This window comes from Protopterus annectens, chromosome 9.part0 (assembly GCF_019279795.1).
Source record: "Protopterus annectens isolate FY-2018-M chromosome 9.part0, PAN1.0, whole genome shotgun sequence".
Taxonomy (NCBI): domain Eukaryota; kingdom Metazoa; phylum Chordata; order Ceratodontiformes; family Protopteridae; genus Protopterus; species Protopterus annectens.
Window position 1 is genome coordinate 573,359,302 of NC_056743.1, and position 25,816 is coordinate 573,385,117.

The 25,816-nt window shown below is 42.8% G+C and overlaps 1 protein-coding gene across 1 annotated transcript in view; it reads left to right on the forward strand.

The window, feature by feature from the left end:
- Positions 1 to 25,816, forward strand: part of LOC122811333 (dihydropyrimidinase-related protein 2-like) — a gene marked incomplete in the record, with an annotated part of 957,963 nt that overhangs the window by 913,931 nt on the left and 18,216 nt on the right. The window contains 1 exon segment of the mRNA XM_044083105.1: positions 7,186 to 7,351. Within this exon segment, the coding sequence (XP_043939040.1) occupies positions 7,186 to 7,351 (166 nt within the window).

A 25,816-nucleotide genomic window follows, 5' to 3' on the forward strand; every position in this document is an offset into this window, starting at 1 on the left:
CCACAACCCCCAACCAAGGAAACCACAGTGAAAAACTTTTCTATAGCAAACTTCACCTTAAGACAGAGGTGGTAAGTTTCACAGCCCCCACGCTAAAGGATAACAGTGTCCAAGATGCAGGAACCTTTACAAATGCACTCTTTGAGCACCTACAAGGATGCATGATCGTGCCATCACTAGCAAAACCAAGACTCACTCCTCTAAGAGCAGGAAACCAGTTTGGTGGACCCCTGCAGTAAACAAGGCTATACAATAGGAGGAAACTAATTCAGAAAAAAAGCAAATCCCAAGAAGGAAAGAAATCCCTGATCAGTATCAGTAAGAAACTGAGGTCCCTCATGAAATCATCCAAGGCTAACTTCGAAAGAAAAATACCCAAGGATTCAAAAGATAACCACAAAGCCTTCTTTAGCTATGTTAAGAATCTAAGTGGCAACTTGCAGATATGCACTGAACTAGTGCAAAATAGCACAAAATATACTGAACCTACTGGTATTGCCAACATCCTGGCAGATAGATTCAGTGCAAACTTCACCTCCCTCTCACCCCCCAAAAGGGGCCCACAACAATACCAGAAAAATGTAGTGTCCCGGAAATCACACACACAGGTGAAAACAGCCCTTCCAAAAGCACAGCGTCAAAGGGGCCAGATGGTGTCCCAGGATGCATCTTGCACGAACTACAGAACGAACTAACCCCCCACCTTAAACACACTGTTCAACTTCAACCTCTCCACAGGCTACATGCCCATAGAATGGCGCACAGCAATGGTTATTCCGCTCCACAAAGGAGGGGCCATAACTGACCCAAGGTAACTATCACCCCATAAGCCTGACTAGCCTAGTCTGCAAGGCTATGGAGCGCATCATCATGGAACTCATTAACAGACATTGGGAACCTCCAAAAACTTTACCCGACGCAGTTCGGCTGTGTTAAGGGCAGATCCTGCCTACTAAACCTGGTTGACTTCTTTGAGACAGTCACCAAGGCCATAGATGAGGGGAAGGTGGTTCACACAGCCTACCTTGACCTTGCCAAGGCTTTTGACACCATTCCCCACTCGGGAATTATAGAAAAACTCACCGGCCTGAACATCAACCCGTACGTCACGAGATGGTTTGCCAACTAGCTTATAGACAGAACTCACACGGTAAGAATAGCAGGCTCCAGGTCCGACTCTAAACCAGTCACAAGTGGTGTCCCACAAGACTTGGTCCGGGGGAACCCCTACTGTTCGGCATATACTTCTCAGAAGTACAGGCAAACACAGGAGGACTCTGGCTAACCAAGTTCGCCGATGAATGCAAACTTTGAGCCATAATTCTCCGGCTGACATGGACATTCTCCAAAAGGGCCTTACTGAGACGGACACCTGGTGTCAAAGTCATGGTCTCAAGATAAATGCCAAAAAATGCATAGTCATCCCGTTTAGGAAAAACAAAATGCCCATGAATTACCACCTAGGTTGCAGCCCCCTTAATACTGAAGAGGTAATAAGAGATCTGGGGACCCAGGTAGATAGTAATCTCTCCTTTGACAATCATGTTGCCAAAGTAGTTAGGAAATCGTTCTATGTAGCCCATCTAAAAATAGAGGTTATAGTGCCCCTCTACTCGTCACTCAAGACCCATCATAGAGTATAATGCGCCTTTTGGGATGTACCTCACAAGACACTTCCAACAGCTGGAAAGACCACAAAAGTACCTCAACAAGAGGATTACTGGCCTCAAACATATGTCCTATGCAGCCCAAATGCAAAAACTCCGGCTGTACTCAGTGGCATATCGCTTACTCAGAGGTGATCTCTGCCTGACGTACAAAGTCATGTCCACCTCAGAATTGATGGACATGCTCCACCTAAAGAAATCCAAGTCACTGTGAGCCACTCGCTGTAGTGAGTTAAACTTCGCCACAACAATAAATAGAACATGCTGCAGGGATAGATTCCTGTCAGACTCCCCATGCTTTGGAACAAAATTCCTAACTACATTAGGCAGAGCCCCTCACTAACACTCTTCAAGAGAAACCTTGATGAGTGGATGGGTAACAGAAAATACACCCCTGGGATCACTTCATTGGCTGTTCTTGACAGAGGCTCAGTTAATCAATGGGACGGCAAAAGCTGACACTCTGGCTAGGCTTATAAATGCCGTCGGGCAGATAACCTAGTACCTACCCATGAACCTAAGTGATTCCAAATTAGGGAATGTTGAAAGTGCAAGTCTTGGAAAGAAATGCCACCAATAACTTTTTGTTGGAAGGGGGCTGTGAAGGAGTCCCTTTTCCCCCAACTGTAGTTGTCCTTAAGCAGGTTCATATGTCTTATGTTTAGCTTTGATTAAGTTATTCTATTTTCAGGCAGACTGTGAGGTGGTGTTGCCATTCCCTTTGTCCGTGGCAATGTCAATTTTCAAATTCTATCCCAGATTGCATTATTACTTAGGACCACATGGTGGCAGTGTTGACTTTGTTTTGTTCTCTAGTATGGGGATATTTGTAAACTTAAAATGAATAAGCCTGATGTGCCACTGCTGGTAGTCCACCCCCACCCACCCCTGGAGTTTCATTTCTACCACATAGCTATAGTGAATTAAACATATTGCTGGTGAAGTCTGCAGCTTTGTACAGAATACTTGGAAAAATAAGCCAAAAGGCATATCCTTGTTCTTTTCTGCCTTGCTTTTTAAATGTGCATTTTTGGGGACTAAACATGAAGCCTTCTGTCCTCTCTCATGGACGGAGGCTGGGATAAGTGTCCCAGGATGTGAGATTAGAGATGGATGGGAGGACACTTTTCTCTCTAAAGGCACTCCTGAAGGTGCGGAGATAAGCGCTTTCATCATCTCGTGTGTCCTAACCTTGTGGCCTTATGGGCATGTGCAGAAATTTATTATGGCTGAAGTCAAACACTTCTGGTGTCTGCCTGGATGACGACAGTTGTCACGCATGTGCTGCTACCCATAAATCAGAAAAAAATTAATATCTGTTACTGTAGTGGCAACATGAGGGTTGGCAGTTGCAGAGGAGAAAGAAAAAGTACAGCAAAAGGCTTGTATGTGTCGTCATCTCATTTATTTTACATATGTTTACTGGGAAAGTCCGACTGGGCCAGGAGCCCATTTTCAGCAGAGGCCTGGGGAGAAAAGCCCCATTGCAGTACATTAAAGGCGTGTTATGTTGATAGTCAACATCAAGGCAGAATTTTGTATATTACAGTTTTGGATCAGATTAACAAAGTAAATATTCATACACTGGTAATCAAGTTACACAATGCAGCACAATATATCTACTGGAAATGAAATAAAAATAAGGTAGCGATAAAAATGATATACAATAAGCAACATACAGCAGAATATATAGTGATGGTGGTATTGTATTATATGTAAATGTAAATGTTTCATTTACGGTCACTCTGTATATTAGAGTTAAACATAGGGCTAAGTACTTGGGCTAATAAATGAGGAGTGCAGAGTAGGTTAGATTGCAGAGGAGAGGAGGCGGAGTGCAGAATAGTAGAGAATAAGGATTAATGTATCAAATAGTAAGTACTGAGTGAAGGGTCAACCTGGGGTAGTACAAATAGGCATTGAGAGTATTGAGTGAATTAGTTTTAAGTCAATCCGATGTAGCAGTGCCAGAATTCATTTTAGTTATGAGGTGTCATTTTTTTCTAGGCTGTTGCAACATCTCCACTTTTTTCAAACAGTTTACATTTGAGAAAGGAGTATGTTTTTGTTAACTTCTTAAAAAAAGGAACATACATTTGTGAATATTGTACTTGTGGGGTACATTGTTAGCAAGCATATACTTTGTGGAATAATTTTAACACTTTAGGGTAACATACCACGTGCATTAAATACTCTCCATTTTGTGTTCAGGTGGTGGTGTAGGGTTTTGCCTGGACATGTGACTTTTCCTTTGTAGTAGACTAGTACTACACTTCTGTAGGTTAGAACAATTTTGTGCAACCTACAGGGATAACTCTGACAAAAGTACCATCTCCCATCAGCACTTATGTATTTGGAGTGATGTATGGCAACATAATAAATCCAAGATTAACACTTTTCAGGAAGCAAGTGGCCCTGCATATTTTCATGCCACTGCTGAGGGATCAGCTGATCCATTTAGTGGTACCTCTGCATGAGCATTCTAGTAGTTGTTTAGACATGTGGTGGTTCTTTAATACAACATATGTGGCTATTTTCTCGCATTATCCTTAGTGAGATGTGCAATAACATACTTTTCATTTTCTGTGGTTACTTGTGAAACAGACTTGGCTTGAACTGCTGTCATAGTTTTATTTCATGGCATGCTAGTCCAGACAGGTGGTCTTCCATAGGGCAAGTTAATCCAGGGACAGTTTAGTGTAGCGGGATGCTTCTGTCAGAAGACAATGAAATCCTGCATTGTTTTTTTTTTTTTTAAAGGTTAACCATCACCAGGTCCATCCAACCCTGGCTTGCTTTTTAAAGCTAATAGAACTATTTTTGCCGCAGTACCATTTTTTTTTTTGGAAACTCAGTAATCCATGACTCTTTGTGATAGTATACAGACAGCCAGATCTACCTCAGACTGAGATTTGCATTGTATGATAAAATGAGGTCCCAGTTTTCTTAGTTGATAGTAGTTCATATGAATACAACAGATCCGTGGGTACATGTTAAAAGCTGTTTTGGAGTATCCCTGATATCAAGGTCAAAGTACCCCAAGTCTGAATAAGTACCCCATTGGGTCCCCACTGAAAGTTGACCATAGACATCATAGGAAACTTAAGTCATCAAACAGAAATACGGTGTCTGCAATGCTGTCCATCAGCAAGATAGCGTGTCTTTCTGTTAACTACTAATGTTTTAGGAATGCTGACTTGACTCTACCTTTTGCTGTCACCAACTGCTCTGCAAGCCCTGGCCAGAAATATACTTATCCCAGAAAGTTAATATGCCCTTCCTCTGTTTTCCTTACATTCCATTTCCAAAATACACACACACACACACTGTGGACTAGTGTTAACAAAATTTGTGGATTTTTTGTACTGTCTGACCTCTGCAACCACCACTGTGATTGACTTTAGAGGTTTAAATGGCTACTGATCAATAGGAGAGACACGTTTCTTTGTTTTATTTTCAAAATTGTATTGCAGGGCAAGTGTCCGCCCTTTACGTCAAAGGTACAAATAAGGTGGCATATTTGCACCTTAGGGGAGGGTATTGAAGACTGTGTCCCGTCTCAGACCATGCTTTAAAATCTTATTGGGGAAAGAGTCTTCTCTAGAACTGACCCATCCAAGTGGAGTAGTCTCTCACCTGATGTCAAACAGCAAATGACTGCAGCTATTCAAAACAAAACTGAGAGCAGCTTGCAAATGACGCAGCCTATTCTTGCTTTTGAGATTATGGTTAAATTGTAACCTCCCAGTTGCTACCACCCACAGACTCTCTGCTGCATTAGTTAATAGATTAATTTCTTGTCATTTCTAACCTATTGTTAGATTTGTTCATATGCCAAAAATGTGTATTTGTTTTTTTCTGCATTCCATATGCGTCTCTAACTGTAATTTCTATTTATATATATTTACCATGTATATTCCATGTTTAAAATAAATATGGACTTGTTCGGGTCATTGCAAAAAAGGATCTGCCAGAACATCCAACTTATCCAGATAAACAAGTGCTTAATCGCAAGCCTTATGTCTTGATATGACACATTAAATTGCTGTTTCATAAGTGCATATGAAGACTTCCACAGTAGTTATTTGCTGTTCCTCTACTTTAAAACTAGCCGTCCTCTGTTAAAATGCATGTTCAGTTTAAAGCTGTACAGTTTCGGTGTTAGCTGTTCATGATGTGCAGTTCCTGAGAGACCGTATTGCTGTATATTAACATATGCAGTGAATTGCATGCTGGGAAGATACTGAGGAATGGGCATTAGAAAGGATACTAAAAAGTATCTCTTCAGGGAGGGGTTAATGAAGGTTATGCTGTGTGAAAACTTTGCCCAGTGTCCCCCTGTTGTGCTCGGCTAACCAAAATATCTTGTCATGAGAAAGATAGCTAGCTATATAAGTGCAGGTCTTGCCTCTGTAAAGAAACTGTCCATAGTCCAGATTTTCTGATTGCTGTAACAGTTTTCTTTAGTGTTAAACTCCAGGATTGTGTTGGCGGTTCACTTTTTTGTCTCTCCTTTGCTTATAGAAAAAGGAAATGTATTTAAAATTGATAGTCAGTAAATGCAGTCTTGACTACAGCCAGCTTAGTTTTATTTTATCTCAAAAACAGAAAATGTAATTGTATAACCAGCATTTTCATCATGGTTATATATACTGGTAGCTTAAACCATTTTTTGTTAATTTCACCATCAGTATGTTGATCAGCATGGACTCCATCTCTTGGTAAAATCAGTGTATTCTACTGTGTTTTGGTTTCTTCGTTCATTATGTCCTATCCAAAAGTCTCCTAGGTAGAGTTTTGCCATTAATCAGTGAGGTAGGAAAATGCTTGTAGAGGTAAGAGAGAGAGCATTTGAAGGATAGCTGTATGTAAGTATCCCAAATAGAATGGCCATTATCTTAAGTCATTTTATTGCATCCTTTCTTTATTCTGAAGGTTTAGAAGATAGCCGCAGACGGGGTCTGATGCGCTACAGCTATGTATGAAGCATCAGTTACAGGCTTTCATTGTTTAGATTTACAGCCATTACAGCTACCTTTCCTTCCTTATCGGTAAAGATGGCTCTTTTGTTAAATAATTGAGTCCATCTTTGCATGGAAATAATTCCTTGGTTGTTTTGTAACACCATGCAGTTTGTTGTGTCTTTCGGCTTTTTCTGGTTAGGGGTCGCCACAGCGGAACTCCAGTCCGCTAATGATTGGTAGTTGATTTTTACGTGCAGAGTTACCAGCCCTAACGCACAACCTTCACCGAAGGTACGCCCATTCACGCTGTGCTAGTAAAGTTGGTGTACTCTTATTTGGCTGTGCTGTTCATGGTATGCAGTGTCATTTTAACTGTGCAAAAAAGACCTTTTTCCTGTTTGTGTTCAGAAGCCATTTGTTGAAAGAGAAGGTTGTCAATGTGATTTTTTTTTTATTTTACACACACACACACACACACACACACACACACACACACATACATATATATGTAATTCTTCTGCCTCCACTGCTAAGGTTCATCCTTTTTTTTTCAGATGGCTGAACTTAGAGGTGTCCCTCGTGGTTTGTATGACGGCCCTGTCTGTGAGGTTTCACTTACTCCAAAGACAGTGACACCGGCATCATCAGCTAAGACATCTCCTGCAAAACAGCCAGCTCAGCCTGTTAGGAACCTCCACCAGTCTGGATTTAGCTTGTCTGGTAAGTACTTCACCATGCTGTGTTTTCTGATACCATTGGTAGCATTCTTCATAGTAGTGAAGCTAAAAGGTTCCAGGAATATTTGAAAAAATAAGTAAAGCACCTCCCAGTAAGACTGTAGTGTTACTATTGTGTGGTTGTTTGTGTTTGTAACCTTATCACAGTCATTATGTGTACTGATTCTGTTTAACACTTTGCCATGGTTTAAGCACTTGTTGTGGGTTTTTCGGAGGTAAATTTATTGGACCTTTTGTAGATGTTTAAATTGTTAATCCATGTAAACCCCTGTTTATACTAGCAGTTACATTTTTTCATTGATAATCACTTTCACTCAGATTAGTCCCAGTGGCCTTAGTTCTTTAAACTAGTCTGTTATATTAGATACTGATATAACCCAAACAGTGTTACCTACTTCGGTAATCCAGCCCTTCCTCTGCCGAGTCCCTGATGTACTCTGATATTTTACAGACACGATTGCAGAAGTTTTCAGAAACCAAGATCCGATGGGCTCTTCATCTCACAGACCAATCTTAGATGGCTGCTTTTTATGTCTGTGTTTAGTGCTGTGCTCCATTGTTAGATGTTGAGATCATGGTATCCCATCGGAATTTTGATTCTGGACAAGTCAAGTCCTAAAAGACTAAAAAGTTAAGCATGATTCTTCAAATGTAACAGGAAGTGCAAATTCATTATTACACATTAAAGCATTTTTTCTGAAACTGCGAGCCCCCTGCACCCGCTAATGTGTGGAGAGTTGCGCCCCATCACTCTTGCTTACATGTATTGAGAAACTCCACAATCTCTTACCTTGGAGGGGGGGGTTCTAGATACAGCAGTTGAAGACTTTTGTCCCAGTCACAGTTTATCCCTGTTTGGGGACTGTCACAAACGTGTCTCAAACATACAAGAACTGACACCACTTATCATTCTTATTTGAAGACTTTCTCCCTCCTTTGGCTCTCTGTAGCCCTCCTGGTGACTGTCATCTGTTAGTTATAGTTCAGGCTTAATCCACCATCCGACAGCACCTAAGGTAATACAACTAAAAATTTCATGATAACTTTAAATAATTTGAAGAAGGATGAAGTACGAAATAGTCTAGAAGAAAGCACTTCCGTGCTATAATGCATCTATGCCATAAAGACCACTTTTTGAGGAGGTCAAAGTGTAAAATCGATCTAGAAGAAAGTTTTTGAATGTGTTTAGAAAGATTATATGCTGCTGATGTGGAAGTACTCGGTCAAATGCAGAAAGTAATGCGCCAGACATAAACATTTAACACTAATGTACAGCTGGGAAGTATTATAGGGTTTTAAGTTTGAAACTGGATTTAACTACAAAACCAAAATTGGTGTTTAGGTAAATGATAATAAAACAAAGGGAAGTCGCACCTGGAACAGGAACAGCAAAAATGAATAAATTAAATGTGTAGAGCCTGTTTTTTAAACATTTTTTTACTAATGCTATTCTGTAAACCTACAGTGCAAGAACATTCATTTATTTCATAAACTAGGTGCTACATATTTTGAACTGAGCACAAATGCCACCCCCACCCCCACCCCCCCCCACACACACACACACACAGACAAATGTTTGCATGCAGGTTGTATAAAATAGGTCCATGCCAACTTAATGAAAGTAATGTTATTGAAATAAAACTTTGAAATGTCAAAATGCTGAAATGTTGAAATCAGAATAGCCACTTCCCTACATGTGTAGAGAGCAGGATTTCCTCTCCCAGAACTCACGTTAGCACTCGCTTGCGAGTTTCTCTAACGCAGTGATGCATATTACTTATGTAATGCATATATATGTTCGTAGTAGGAGTTCAGCATTGTGACGTTTTAACAGTTGGATACATTGGGATTTTGTATAAGATTAATGTTACATCAACATCTGTGTGTGTGTATGTGTGTGTTGACAACAAAAATCAAATCAGTTTGTCAAATGCGTATGTTGATGCAGTACTATACATGCACCGAGAAACAAAATATGAATAACTGAACCACCCCCATACCTCCTGCTAATTATAAGAACTAACTCTGACATTGCACAAAATGGAGGAAAGTGGATATTCCTAAACCCCGAGAATTGTATGATCTTGCACACCTGTCCAAAAGTGGACAGCTAAACTGATGTTGACCAAAGCATTGCTTCTGTTCGGAGGGGGGCTTTATTTTTTATGATGGTTCTTTAAAAGGTTTTAGCTTTTTTTGGTCTGGCCCTTCTGTTAGGATCTGTTTTTCAAGAGTATCCTAATAGAAACCCAAAGCCGCAAACATCTCCTGTTTAAGGTATGCCCGACTGTTGAGTGGAGGTCTTGACATTGTCCCAGTATATGCAGGATTGTATGTGTGTCTGTCTGCAGAAGCTAAGTATTTTACAGGATAAGGTTTGTGTTGCTGTTGGGGATACGGAAATCTGGTTTGCCCCGCTATGCTTGCTGCAGTAATCATTATCAAGGCTACCAGTGGAAGGAAGGTTGTGTTTGTATTTGTTTTGTTTATGCAGTGTCAAAGTAGACTTTTGAAGTTGGACCTGCAGTTAGCATTGATGCATGAGATGCCACTTACTACTAGGCTTGTTGAGTTTGTACTGGTTTTATCGAATGTGGGTCCCTATAGTTGTTTGTGAGGAAGAGTAATATGGAACACAGTGAATTCCTTCCCAGTTTTTGTACGATTGTTTTTGCACGACTGGTCTATTTTATCAGTTTTGGATGCTGGTATCTTGTATATTTTACGGTGTAGTGATAAACTTGGAAGGAGAAAATGACACTAGGACATATCCAAGGAGTGATTTAGAGGGGAGTTCTGTTGAGGGATTGGCTAAGCACCAATTTAATACTTTTCTTCATGAAAACAGAAAACAAGTGGCATTTAGAAGAGCATCATCACCTTTATAAATAACATGTTTTGCTGTTTAGATGGGGGGGGGGGTTATAGCTTGCAAGGAAGTGGTATTGGATTTTGACTGTCATGATTTGAACATGGAGTAGCTCAAGTGCATTGCTTTTTTTGACCAGTGTTGAGGTATATTTATTTTTGATGCAAGTAGACACCTTCACCTTTAGTCCTGTCTGTGTAGTAGCTGGTCTAAATGTGTGGAAGGCATTATAACCTTGCACTGTGTCAGTATGCACTCTGCAGCTTTAAACCATGTCTCAGTGACCGCACAGACATCAGCATTCTCTAGGGTGAAGAGAGTCTAGGGAGTGGAGTTTGCTAGCAGTAAGTAGTAATATCTTCAGATTTTCTTGGTTTTGATTTGCTGTGTCGGAAGTACTTTGTTTGGCTTTGCCTAAAAGAGGCACTATGGGGCAAGACAATGTTTTGGCTAATAAGTGAAAGCCGGGGGGGGGGGGTGTAGATCATCCCTTGCAAAGCAGTGTAGATTGTTGACCATCTCCTTCCATGCTGACAAATATCGTACCCCCATAGAATGACACCAGAAACTAAGCTAATTATTAAAGTCAGTCATCTTTTGTTTGTGTTGTGGTGTCATCCTTGGAGAAGGTAGTCATTCTCAATGCTAGGCTCATACCAACCTGGGACACGCATTCTGAGAGCTCCAGGAGGTCTTCCTTCATATAACCTAGGGAGTTACGTCTTGGGTCATTTACAGCCACACAGACTATGACTGGGTCTTACTGGTACTTGCGGTCCAGTGACCCAAGTTCTTGCATAATGTGGTTGACCCTATCCCCTGATGAGCAACTAACCATGACTTTCTCCTTGCTCAGACTAGTTAGAGGGACATCAGTGTGTTTCATGATGGAGTCTACAATGACCAGAATGTCAGATTGTGTGGTGGCTTGCCTTATGGACTTAAAAATATATACGCTCCGTGAGGTGTGGCTGTATGTCTTGATGTAGGTGTTGTTTTGAAGAGGGCATTCAAAGCTGTTGAGGCTGTTTGTTGTGTATTTCATCTAGGAGGTTTTTGGGGTTTATGAAGGTAAAGTGCCTCATGCATATGTAGTTCATTGTCTGCTTTGAATTGTGTGTGACTGGTGCAGCGTGTGCACTACTGACAACCTTATTAACATTAGGAGAACTTTTATGTGAGAGCTTTGCCTCCAGTGACATTGTGTAAATACATTTCTCTTATACCATATCAGTTTGTGAATTAGCTGGTTTAGTAAACATTGAGGCAGTTGCTACATTGTACGTAGTACTAATTTATTAGACACCGTTAAGGATGAAGTAGTTGAAGATGGGGATATTTAGAGCATATTTCTCCAGTTATGTAAATAAAGGTAACAGTAATATTTGTAATTATAAAAATGTACATTACATAACTACTTATAATGTGTATACAAGACATGTAAGAGAGATAATTCAAAATAATTGGAGAATTTTACAAGCACTACCAGATATGAGAGCATATATTGGTGCTAAACCATTATTTACTTATAAGATTTGTTCCATTCTTAAAACTTGGTTGTGTTATAAAGACATGAAGTCTTCAGTTTCCTCTGTTGTAGTAAGCAAGAGACTTTCCCATGTTGTAATTGCTCTTGTTGTGATTATATTTGTACAGAAAGTTTTGTACGTAGTCAGACACATGGAGAATATTTTATTAAATGCCTTGTGACTTGTGCATTTAATATTGTCTACCTTGCAACCTGTGAAATGTGCAGCCTTTTATGTAGGTAAATCTCATAGAAAGTAAAGAGCGTATTATTGAAAATAGATTTGATATTCATAGATCTATACAAACTAATACTCTAGCTAAACACTATACGGAAAGTGGAAATGAACACATTTGTATTTTGAGGGTTATTGAAGTCCGTTATAATAAATATAGAGGAGGTGATCTGGATAATAAACTTGAAATGTCTGAATATAAATGGATCCTTATGCTCCAAGCAGATAAAAAAAATGAAATAAATGGAAATGTTAGTTTGAAATCTGTGCTTAACCATAAACAAATGTACTTAAGATAAGTTCTATATGTTTTATTAGCTGTAACTGTATGGAAGTTAATTGTGCCTTGATTGTGTTTTTAATTTAATTGCTGGGCTGTATTAATTATGCTAATTGAATGTATTATGTAAATGGAGTTTATTCATTTTAAAAGTTTTTACCACTGAAGAAGGATTTTATCTGAAAGCGCTGCGTTTTGAGCTCCGTTATTAAATGGATTTGTACAGCGTTTGCAGAACTAGTTTTTATTTCTTAATTTCCACATTGCCTCAGGATGCCTATATCCACCAAGCTGTTAGTGGAGATGGTGGGAAAGTTCATATCCATTGCAACAGACCATTTTTATTGATGGAGTGAGAATATAAAGCAATGTCAGGAGTATACAGTTTGCATCTCTGGGGGCAGTGCTCGTCGCTGCAAACTAGTCCTGTGTGCAACTAGGTATTGGTGAAATTTCTGTTGTGCTTTTAGAGGAAAAATGTCACTCAAGGCGTCCATGTACAATTCCCCCTTTGTTATGTACTTAAACAGGCATCTCCAACAATAGGAATGTCTACAGAGGTTCTTCACTAAAAGAATATAGGGTATAAGTAAAATGTCCTATGCAGACCACCTCAAGGCCATATCCCTGTATTCTGTCTCCTACAGGCTGTTGAGGGGAGATCTATGCCTGGCATATATAGGGCATTGTCCACTCTGGACCTCCTGCATATCATCAAAATAAACAGCACCAGAATTACCTGTTCTAACGACTTAAACCTCGCCTGTGATATAAATAGGACTTGCTGGAGAGACTGATATGGATGCCAGAGACTAACCCCATCTCTGGAACATGTGAAGCAGAGTTCCTCCCTAACCGAATTAAAGTATAACTTGGGACATTTGGATAGGGAACAGAAAAAGGCCCTTGTGGTAGTCAGACCCCACTCTGATGGACTTTCTGCATATCCACAAAAGAAACAGCACCAGAATTACCCGTTCTAAAGACTTAAGTAAGTCTTACCTGTGATATAAGTAGGACCTGCTGAAGAGGGCAGGTATGCATGAGATTAACCCATCTGTGGAACAGGCTCCCTATCCATGTGAAGCAGAGTTCCTCCCTAAACCAATTCAATTGTAACTTGAACAATTGGATGGGGAACATGAAATCCATCCCTGACTTGTCACCTACATCTCTAGTGGACACAGGCAACCTGTAAATAGTTTATCTCCCAGGCCCCTGCTTGTAAATATTTCATCCCTAAAGCCCCTGCTTAAACTTATGAAGGATACCAGAACTTGTCAGATTTAAGATGTATGGCTAGTCTTAAAAAGGCCTTTGTGGTTGTTACCATAGTCAACACCTATGAACTTATGTAAGGTGACTGCACTGTGATACATCTAAACTCTTGCATAACCAGTGACTGACAGATAACCCAAGCTAAGTAGGAGCCCCAAATTGGCATATATCAGGCTCACTGCCACTTACATATGCATACACCCACTGGAGAGACTCTTGATGGTCTGCATTGCTGCCATGGGTTCAGGTCTGTCTGTGACCTGGGTACAGGCAATATTCAGTGGACTGGCAGGTCAGACATTGAACCAGGTATAGATATTTGCTGCCCCACTACTATGGAGTTCTTGATTGTGCTGCATGGCCTGTAGACAATGTGTAACACCACCGTGGCCAGCAGGATGACATACAACACCTGCACAGTAACATGTAGTATAAAGACAGGGAGACAGTGCTGTTAAGGTCACTGGTGGCTAACCTGGTTTTCACTGAGGTGCCTGTGAGGCAGGTAATGATCCAGTCTGCCTTTGTAGGCTTCCCATGACTGTGGAGTGGTCCGGGTGCAAAGTAGCCAGCTATACAGGCAAGACATACCCAGATGAAACGGACCATTCCTGAGAGTGCATCACTGCTGTGGACACAGAGGACACCAAACCTGGTTCTGGCTTTCTCACGTAAATGGTTGCTGCTGCTCTTTAGGGTCCATTCCTGGGACAACTCACCAGGCTGTCATGTCACAGGGACAGGCTCAGTAAACCATCACTAACAAGTTCCAAATTGCTGTAGTGACAGATACTACAAATATTTTTGTAAGCTGTATACCAGCAGTTCCTGGTGTTGAGAGTAAGTGAATGTTTGGCATAGTGAGATTCCTTTTTATTTATGAATATCTGTCTGAAGGCATCATTTGTATATTTACTCTCTTTTTTTAAATTTATGTATGGGTGATCATTTAGGATTTAGGATTATAGGATCAGATGAAATACAGGGCAAATTAGGCTAGTGACCATTGACAGTCACCACCCTTAAACCTTACCTCCTTTTCAGGGAGGGCTAGGCCAGTGAATCCATGGGTGAATTGTTCCCATCCCATCCAGTCTTCCAGATGCTGTTTTGAAGTCTGCAGTCTTTTTAGTTAAGAACATTTGGGGTCTTTCCATTTGTTTGATATTTGTAGTGAGATGTCCCATATCATTCCATGTCATTTGCATAAGCTACATACCATGCTGTTTTTTACCCTAACAATGTCGCACGTTGCCATTTTCCGTGCTGGTTGCTGCAGCAGTGTGTGCTATTTGTGAATACCTGCTATGAATTCTCACCTCTCAGATTACTCTGATTTGAGTTTTGTTATAGGTTTGCTAATGTCTTTATTTAGGAAATTATTTTTTTGTCCAGAAAGAGTAAAAAAAGACCATTATCTTACTTCCCTGCTGATGTAAGGAATGATAAATATACAAAAACAAGATTAAAAATCTCAAGTACATGTTGAGCAGAATGAGAGTAATCCACACCCATCAGACAACGGTCTCTAAGCAAGTTTATAACTTGAACTGAAGTTTTGTGAGCTCCAAGTTTATAACCAATGACATGCCATTGTCAGCTCCTGCCTCAAACCTAAGTAGAAAAGCATTTCCAGCAGTTTTGCCTTTAGTCAATCCTGTTTTGGAACATGTTTTCCAAAAAACGTAGTAAGGATTGCTTCTTGTATAAAAATAAATCCTCTTGTCTTCAGTAAAGTTGTTTGAATACCTGTTAGAGAGTTCAGATTTTGGAAACACATGATAGTGTGAAAATTCTGTATCACCCTGAAGACCACTTTAAGGCATAGTGAAAGTGAAACTCAACCACACATGTTAGTGCATTACTGGTTTTCCTTCATCCAGGTGGGGGTTGTCCAGTTCTTAGTTTGTTAGAATCTTTCAATTTGTAGTTCCTTTTGATCTTTTTCTAGCTCCCAAAGATTATCCTAGGCCATAACAGCCATCATATTGAGGTGTTGTCGTAAAATCTTTAGATTGTTTTAATACATGGCCATTCAGAGAACTGCCTAATGCAGTTGAATGTCCCCCATCTTCAGGTTCCTTGGTCTAAAATCAGTTACCGTGAGACCGATTCCATGACTCTCCTAAAATTTTTTAGGGTTAGTACTAGGTGCAATCTCAGTGAGATTTTTCTGTCCATTTCATAATTCGAGATGTGCTCTTTTCTGGCTTGTAATAGGGAAGGCTGTCTTTATTATGAGGTTCTGTGTCCCTTCTGTGTCACATGTCTACACATTAAAGGTTTCAACTGAGAAAGATTTAGCTTTACCTGAGAAATCCACGCAAGTCCACTCTGGAAAAGAAAGAAAAATTGAACATGGATGGCCCTTTTCAGTAATTCTACAAATGAGGGTTATCCTTTTTCTTTCCAGTTTTTATTTTCTGTCTGTAACTGTACTTTTGGGGGCATGGTTGCCCTTCACTAGTACATGTGATGTCACACTCAGTGTTTCAGTTTTCAGACCAGATTCCTGCAATTGAGGCATTTGTCAAATTAGGCAGCTGGTTGATTTCCATCAGCAAAACATTTTGTTTAATAGTGTGTTATGTTTTTTTGTGAATTTTTATAATTGCAAGTCCGTTAAATCTTGAGTAAATTTCCTGGCTTGAAAGCCATTTAATTTTAACTGAAAGCAGTTGGATACAGTAAGCCTATCTAGTGTGACCAACAAGTACATTTCATATTCTGTCTCCTCCATCTCAGCACCCCCCCCCCCCGCCCCCAAATCATGCTTTTTAACTGTCCAGATTTTTTGACTTGTATTTTTGGCATGTTCCTTCTAAAAATTTGTGGTGTCTGGCAAATCATTGAGGATTTGAGTTTGACTTCATATCCTTCAGAAAAATGCATGCTAACACAAATGTTAGTCTAACAACTTTCTAAGATTATAAGAGCAGTATTTAAATTCCGTCCCTATTTTTGGGCCTTTGTCTCCCCATTATTTTAGGCTTTGTCCAGATTTCTTGTGCTAGGAGATTGAGAGGTATGCCCCTCATCTGTCCCAAACTGTTTTGAATATTTCTGTGGAACCTCTCCATCTGTAGCACATTCTGTGGGTACACAGCCTTTTCCTTGAAGTACTTTTAGAAATCCATAAAGCATTCAACCCTCATGTCCTGCTACTGGCAGTGCATTTGAATGTGTGGTTTACACTAGCTGCTGTTTCTGTTCGAAAACCAGGCCAGAGCAGCTTCTATGTAAAAGATAATGGGATTAGGACTCCGGAAGTTTGCTGACGTTTTGTTGAGACCTGATTCATTCTAGTTCTGTCCTTTCATCCTTTCAGACCCCAGGCTTAAAGCTAAGCATATTCCGCACCCGGCAGTTAAAAAAAGAATTTGTGACCGAGGTTCAGTTTGATAAGAGAATATTGTAAGGGTTCAAACTGATGGCTATCATTGTGAAATAATCCTACTGAAACTGCCAGATGTCCTGACTGAAATCACCGTTGCAGTATTCCAAACAAATGGGTTATCACCATTTATACCCAGTTGGGGTACCAAAGATTAACCTTCTCTAGGTTGTAGATCTGTGTCACCTCAGCTCAGAAGTGTAGGGTTATGCAGGTGGATGTATGAATGTAGGTCCTGGAAGTATCTTGCTGCCAGCCCAAGTGCAGGTAACGTATCTGGCTAATAGTAATTGGGTCATCAGTACCATAGCCTCTTGAAAGCAGGTAAGTGGCCCACTGGCGAACCTTCATGTTACTTACCTAATTTGTTATGTTATATCTGAATTACATGCTAGCTAGGAGGAGTAACTGAATGTGGTAGGCAAATACCATACAAAGTGTCTTTTCTAGCTAGGTGTAGAACACTCTTACAAGGCCCGTTTTATACCCCATTCCTTGTGCCAAAGGCTGCAATCCTTTGTTCAACTTTCTCTTTGACCCAATGTCTGAAGAGTTTGCCCACTCCATGATGGTGGATTCCACTTCTCCAGATATACATCCACCCCTCACGGAGAAAAATTCAAAAGGCCCAGGCCAGATACTCGGTCTACTCTTTTTTATTGTGATGCACCCGCTGAGGTCACAGAACCCTCTAATGCCATCTACTGAGACCCTACTGGAGGCTAGTATGATGTTGGAGGGCCTTACAATTGAGGAATCTACTCCCACAGACAAAGATGAACTGCAGATCATTTCAGATGGCCTGGAAGGCATCCCACAGATTCTAGTTACGTACAAGGTCCCTGCTAAATTAATCAAGGAACGCCAGGGATCTTAAGCACCCTGCTTGGTTTAGGTGGATGTCACATGAAAGAAGAAACTGCAAAAAAGACTAAGAGGTTTCTTCTGCTCCTTCATTTAGGGAGAAGGAATGGATGGACTTTCCTCAAGGTCTTCTCAAGCCCGTTATAGCCCTGAAAACCACCTTCGTTTTTAACCACACCCCAAACAGTTACTGTGGACTCCTCACCTTTGATGAAGATGCCACAAAGTCTAATCATTCTGTGTCATAGTCCTCTCAAATACATGCCCCTGGCCAAATCCCTTCTGATGAAGACTCTGCCCCCCCCCAAAATTTCCTGCTGAAGAAGCTACATTTGGAGAGATGATATGAGTGGAACTCTAGATAGATTACAGAGGTCCATAAAAGATGATACAACCTTGTGAAAATGGGCAATCCAACCCTTTCAGCTTTCTCTCCACTTCGGAATTCTTTCCAGTCTTCCTGCACTACCTCTGATTCACAGCCTCCTACCCCTAAAAGACCAGACAGGTTTTATAGGTTTCCTGATGAACTTAAGCTCTTGTACAAGAATCCTGTGGCAGACTCCTCAGCAGTATCGCTCTCCTATGATAAACCTTCAAAACTTCTTCCCAACGCCACTGCCCTCTCTCCAGGCAAGGACAGTAGGGCTTACAGATAGGTGGGTAACAAAGATTTATACCTCCTCTACTTGGCATGCATGGGGAATAATTATCAAACCCAGATGACCAAGCACCCGTTATGCAAATTTATTCCGTAAACATGGCAAGGGTGGATTCACAGGGCTCAGATTCTGAACAATAAATGTCCTTAATCAAGCTACTCGGGTAGCCAGACACATTGTAAAATGTAGTTATGATACTGTAGAGGCCTGTTATAGAGCAGCTGGTGGTAGCTCAGTCATTCGCAGGTATGCATGATTGCACAATCATCCCATGCTAAGAGACTTCAAACTTGGGTCCTTGTCTAAAGGAGAACCAGTTAGTCCACAAGCTGCCAATTTATTTAAAGCCCCAGAAGAGGAAGGCAAAACAATGAAAGACTGTAGACAGATTCCGTTAACCTGTGGGCCTAGATACCAGAGGAATTACCCTGCCAAGCCTACTGCTTTTGTTAGAAGGGATGCCAGATCTATTCAAAAGTACAAGAAGCCTCCCAGAAAGAGATTCCCAGAGAAACCACATGGGACTCCCACAACTCAGAGCCCCTCTCTTCAGGGAAAAATCTCTGGCTGTCTACAAATCAACAGCCCCCAACCCCTCTGTCCTGCTCTGCCCCCTCCTAAAGACTTAAGCTGGGAAAATATCACTACGGACCACTGGGTGCTCTCCATTATTTATTATAATTAAAACAGAAAAAAATGATCTGCTATGGCCTGGAAAGAACTTGCCCCTCTGAATGGCGTTACCCCCATCTCACTACAACAAACTCCATCGTCTATCACCTGTACTTCAAGAACTGTAGACAAGACTCTGTAGAACCAGTGCCTATAGAATTTCTAGGAAGAGGTTTTCACTCCAGACTGTTCCTAGTTCCAAAAAAGGAAGGGTATTGGAGACCCATACTGGATCTCTGCGAAATACCTTCTTAAAAATGGCAACCTTAAATGCTCTCACTGCGGACTTTTATACTTATTCAGGCATACCTAGTATTTCTGGATCAAAGGATGCATACCTCCGTATACAGATTCACCCCTCTTTCTGGAGATTCCTCAGGGTTTTGTACTGGCAGATTTCCATTTCAGTTTACTGCTTTGCCTCTTGGGCATCCACAACCCCAAGAGTTTTCACAAAGTTTGTAGCATCAGTGATGTATCATTCTGTCAAACTCTGAAAATTCGGATATTTCCATAATTAGTGGATCTGCTGCCTTACCACATAATCCTGCAACATCATCTCAAGTTCACCCTCAACCTCCTCCTGCAGTTGGGGTTCACTGTACAGTACAAAAAAAATCTCCTTCCAGTCCACCCAGGACCTACTGTTTCTGGGCTGCAGATTAGCTGTCAGAAAGATTCAGACTTGCTTGCCTCAGAAAAAATGCAGAGGTCTTGCAGCTTATTTTCACAGCCTTTCCTCTGTTAACTTATGCTGGGCTAGGGAAATCCTAAGAACCTGGGATTAATGTCGGCTACTATCCCCGATGCTCCCACAAGCCCAGACTGCATATGACAAAAATTCATGATACCTGAAAATAGTCTGGTCTCAACACTCCCATCCTGTAGTCTTTTGATTCCCCTTATACCTTGCCTCAAGAAGGAGCTATCAGGGTGGGTGAGGGTCAACCTACAACTCCCCTTTTCCCAGTTCAGGAGTTGCACATAGATGCCTTGGGTAAGGCCTGGGGGACCTTGACAGGCACCTGCAGAATCCAGAGCAGATGACAGCCAAAATTCCAAGGAGAACACTTCATTCCTGAAAGGGATGAGGACCCTTCAAGATTTCCAGGTCTTCTCGTGTATCTGGAAGACAGGTCCTCTTCAACTATTCAGACAACTTGACAGATGTGGTACATAAGCCAGGAGGCACCAGATCATACCAACTGTGCAGTCATATATATCCCATTACAGGACAATGTGTTGGCAAAGGTATTAAGCAAGGCCTTGGAGGACCCACCTCATAATGGACCCTGAACAGACAAGTCTTCTTGGACAGCCTTCACTGTTTGGTGACTCCAGGTAAATCTTTGCCTCAGAGAGCAGCAAACAACTCCCCCTCTTGCACTGGAAACCATTGCCCCTGTACTTGGAGGACAGGGAAGTTCTGCTGTGCCTCCCTCCCCATTACCTCTCATTCCAAAAGTTCTGGTAAAGATCCAAAAAGTAAAACCAAAATTGATTGTCACTCCTTTTTCTTAAGGACATCATTGGGTTTCTCCTCTTTTTCATCTAGCCAAGGGAAAGCAGTATAAACTACCACACAAGGCAGATCTTGTCACTCAGAAGAAAGGATCATAGGGTTCTAAATCTTTTGAGGCACCAGTTTTCAGCAGATGTAATTAAAGTTCTCAAAGAAGCAAGGATACCTAAAGCTTGAAAATCCTACCTAGACAAGTGGAAACTATTTTCTTTCTGGTGCATAGGAGTAATGAGGACCCCAGCAAATCATTGGTACCTACCTTCCTAAAATACCCAATGTGAGCTCATAAATGCAGGTCTGGCCTACTCCTCCATCAAAGCCCCCCTGTCGACCTTCTCTACATGTCTGCCCCTCAGCTCTACTGTTATGCCTGGACCTGAGGTCAAACAATTCCTTAAAGGAGTTCTGCATCTTCGACCACAAAGGAAGCCTGTACCCCCTCATAAGGGATCTCAACTTTGTTATGGAAAAGCTCACTTTGCCTCTCTTTGAACCAGCAAACTTAAATCTCATTATACATATGGAAAATTATTCTGCTTCTGGCTCTCAATTGAACTAGGAGAGTCTGAGCTGCAGGCACTCGTGGCCATTCTTTTATTTTTCACAAGGAACAGGGTTGACTCTGAGAGCTAACCCTCTCCTTCCTACCAAATGTAAAACAAACTGTCTTTCCAACTGGGCCAATAAAGCTACATGCTTTATTCTATACCCCACTGAAAGACACTTGCATGTTTTAGATGTTCACAGATATTTGAACACGACAAAAATCTATTTGCAAGTGTGATCAGCTATTTGTTTCATACACAGACTCAAACCTGGGCCAGTCAATATCTAAGCAAGCCATTGCAAGCTGTATCTTGTTACTCTCTGCATGGCAAAGCCTTGCCCTCAAGCTCAGTCTACCCGGGCAGTGGTATTCTCCACAGCTTTTTGTAAAGGAGTGGGTGTCAGGATCATTTTAGAAGTTGCCACCTGGTCTTCTGTGCACACTTTCATTAAATACTACAAGATTAATGCCTTTTCGAAGTCCAGCGCTGTCTTTGCTAGGTCAGTCCTATGTGGACTCTTGCTCTGTTCCTGTATCAACTAGGCAACCACCTTTGTTCCTTCAGCTTTGGGAATCGCCCATTTGTTTGGAATGGTGCAACAGTGATTTCAGTCAGCACATACTGTTCACTGTTTATATATTCTTTCTTACCCTCCTTCCCCTCGGAGAGGGGATGGCGACCTCCTTCCCCTCGGAGAGGGGATGGCGACCTCCTTCCCCTCGGAGAGGGGATGGCGACCTCCTTCCCCTCGGAGAGGGGATGGCGACCTCCTTCCTCGGAGAGGATGGCGACCTCCTTCCCTCGGAGGGGATGGCGACCTCCTTCCCCTCGGAGAGGGGATGGCGACCTCCTTCCCCTCGGAGAGGGGATGGCGACCTCCTTCCCCTCGGAGAGGGGATGGCGACCTCCTTCCCCTCGGAGAGGGGATGGCGACCTCCTTCCCTCGGAGAGGATGGCGACCTCCTTCCTCGGAGAGGATGGCGACCTCCTTCCCTCGGAGAGGATGGCGACCTCCTTCCCTCAGAGAGGATGGCGACCTCCTTCCCTCAGAGAGGGATGGCGACCTCCTTCCCTCAGAGAGGGATGGCGACCTCCTTCCCTCAGAGAGGGATGGCGACCTCCTTCCTCAGAGAGGGGATGGCGACCTCCTTCCCCTCAGAGAGGGGATGGCGACCTCCTTCCCCTCAGAGAGGGGATGGCGACCTCCTTCCCCTCAGAGAGGGGATGGCGACCTCCTTCCCCTCAGAGAGGGGATGGCGACCTCCTTCCCTCAGAGAGGATGGCGACCTCCTTCCCTCAGAGAGGGATGGCGACCTCCTTCCCCTCAGAGAGGGATGGCGACCTCCTTCCCTCAGAGAGGGATGGCGACCTCCTTCCCTCAGAGAGGGATGGCGACCTCCTTCCCTCAGAGAGGGATGGCGACCTCCTTCCCCTCAGAGAGGGATGGCGACCTCCTTCCCTCAGAGAGGATGGCGACCTCCTTCCCTCAGAGAGGATGGCGACCTCCTTCCCTCAGAGGGGATGGCGACCTCCTTCCCCTCGGAGAGGGGATGGCGACCTCCTTCCCCTCGGAGAGGGGATGGCGACCTCCTTCCCCTCGGAGAGGGGATGGCGACCTCCTTCCCTCCGGAGGGGATGGCGACCTCCTTCCCCTCAGAGAGGGGATGGCGACCTCCTTCCCCTCAGAGAGGGGATGGCGACCTCCTTCCCCTCAGAGAGGGGATGGCGACCTCCTTCCCCTCAGAGAGGGGATGGCGACCTCCTTCCCCTCAGAGAGGGGATGGCGACCAACTCGGTCTCTTTCTCTCTCTACCCTATAGACAAAACCCTGAGACCAAGGGGACTTCTTACCACTTCATGCCTGGCCCTCCTAGTGGACCAGTCATTATCTCAGGGATTTTCAGACTGCTGGCTTGGAGATAGTCTGATAATCTACATTCATATGTTTGCCAGTATTACCCATTGCTTACAAGCTGCGGTCAGCCATCAGATGTATGACCTAGGGAAGGTTAAGCTTTGGTACCCTGTCTGGACATCAGCTGTAATGACCCATTTGTTTGGAGTACTGCAACAATTATCTGTAGGACATCTATTGTTATGGTAAGATGTTCTTAGTGTTTCACTGTTGCAGTCATTATATTTGGGTTATCCATGCCAGGGTAGCCCTCGGCAGGCCCGAATACCAGAGACTTTGTATTTCTGCGTCAGTTGCTGTCACTTCAGGACTGACGTCAGGTCATTAGTAGTATAAAGTAAGCCAGCCAACGCCATTACATCAGTCTTTCTTGCCATGGAGCCCGAAGCAAAAGCAGTTCGCACAAGTGCCGGTCGGCCTCTACCTGAGTTTGTCTACCGAATTGAAGTTGAAGTCTTCTAAAGCAAAGTATCCCATTGGGGATCCTTTTTACTTGCACTAACCGATGTCAGAAAAAGTTAGTCTCTCCTGTGGAAAGCAAATACCACACCGAGACTTTCATTTTTACTGCGTCACTTGTTTAGGCCCAGACCACGACATCCCCCATTGTCGCTTCTGTGCTCTGTTCAATGCCAGAACTGTCCGTCGTCTGGCCCTTATTGTAGCCAGATATTTTCGCTTACAGTCCTCTAATTCCGATATGGCTTCAGTAAGCCATCCGTCAGCAGATCTTCCAAAAAAACAAAGATAAAGACAGAGACAGACCGCACAGGTCGAAACCTACCGATGACTCTTCCGTTAAGCTAGTCATTAGTTCTCCAGTCCTCAGTGAGGCGCTTTCACAGCCCCTAATGCCCGCTTCTGTGGATTTGCAGGCCACTACAGAGACCCTTTCGGAGTCTAGGATGCCGCAAAACTCTTCTTTGACTAAGGATCCTGCGGTTGTCTCTACCTTGGATAGGTCCGGACTTGCTGAGCAGGCACCAGCTTCCGAGGAAGTCCATTGCACTACCGATTCTTGACACAAACTGAAGTCTTCTTTCACGACTACCCTTCTTTCAAAAACTACCCAAGTTTCTAAAGCCCAGGGTATGAACTACACCCAAGAAACCGACCCACTTTCAGGCACCTGCTTCCTTGCCTCAGTCTCACATGCTTAAAATGGCAGAAGACCTTATCAATGCTGATTTAAGGGAAGCCAAGCTACCCCCCCCCCCCTCCAAAAGGAAAATAGATCTGTCCCCTGTAGTTTTGTCTGAACAGGGAAAGGTGACTCTGATGCATCTGAATATGAAGACATGGAACCCCTCTTTACTTATAAGGATTCTGATGCAGAGGATTCTATTCCATCAGCCTCTCCCCAGAGGATTTTTCCTTTGGAGAAACCCTGCATACCTTGAGGGAGCATTTCCAATGGGAGAGTCGAGACTACCCTCAGTTTAAAGAGACTCAGGAAATTCCTAGATCTTCTACAGCACAGACCCTTTGCCACCCCCACCCCAGTCCTGGATGTTGTGGAGGATGTTACCGACACCCTCCCTCCTGCAACCAGAAAACCAGACGGGTACTATAGAGTCCCCGACTCTCACAAATTTCTTTTTAAAAATCCTACTGCTGACCCTGAGGTAATTTCTCAAGTGCCTAAAGTGATTAAAGCAACCTCTGCTAAGAATCCCACCACTTCAGATAGGGATTCCCAACCACTAGAGAGATGGGGTAAAACAGTATACACTTCAGTTGCTCTTGCTATCAGGGCACTATATTGTCAGTTCCATATGTTGAAATTTCAGCAACATACCCTGGAACTCCTTAAACAAAACAGGTCTTCCTTTCCTGCTTGGGCAGAATCTACAGAATTACAAGAGGGTTAATGCATTCTGGAGTCAAGTAACTAAACACACCTTTCAGTGTGGTTTTCACGGCCTAGAAGCTTCTTGAAAGGCAACAGTCACGGGATCTGTCATTAGAAGGCATGCATGGCTTAAGGAACAACCCCTGCCAGACCATGTCAAATCTAAGTTGTTGGATTCCCCTTTGCACAAATAACTTAAGGTAGAAGAGGTCTTAAAAAAGGTGGAAGAAAAAGCAAAATCTATGCAAACAGTTGAGGATTTCTTGCAGGTCCAGCCACCTAGGTTCAGCAGGCATTGTCCCACCAAACACTGCTTTCCTGCACCCACTAAGCCAGTCCAGCCTAGGCCCTGGGGAACCAGACCCCCAGACAGCAGCCACAGGGAATGAAGAGATCCAAGCAGTGGACTACCTCCACTTCAAAACCAGGGAGTTCTAAGCCACCCCTTTATGGTAAGAACTCACAATGACTCACCTCCCCCACACCCTCCCTCTGCCCACCTTTACTTACCCCTAGGAGGAAAACTCTCCTTTCATGCAAGCACCAGGGACACCATTACCAGTGACCACTGGGTTCTGAACATAGTGTCTCAGGGATACAAATTTTCCTTCCACACCCTTCCAACCCCAAAAGGGTTCCCAGATCTACCACCAAACCAGTGGATAGAGGCTCAAATGCAAATCCTTTCCCTGCACTCTGAGGGCAGTAGAGCATGTTCATGCAGAACAGCGAGGCCAGGGTTTCTACTCGAGACATTTTCTGGTGCCCAGAAAAGAGGGCACCTGGCACCCCGTCCTCTACCTATCCATTCTAAACAGCTTCCTGGTGA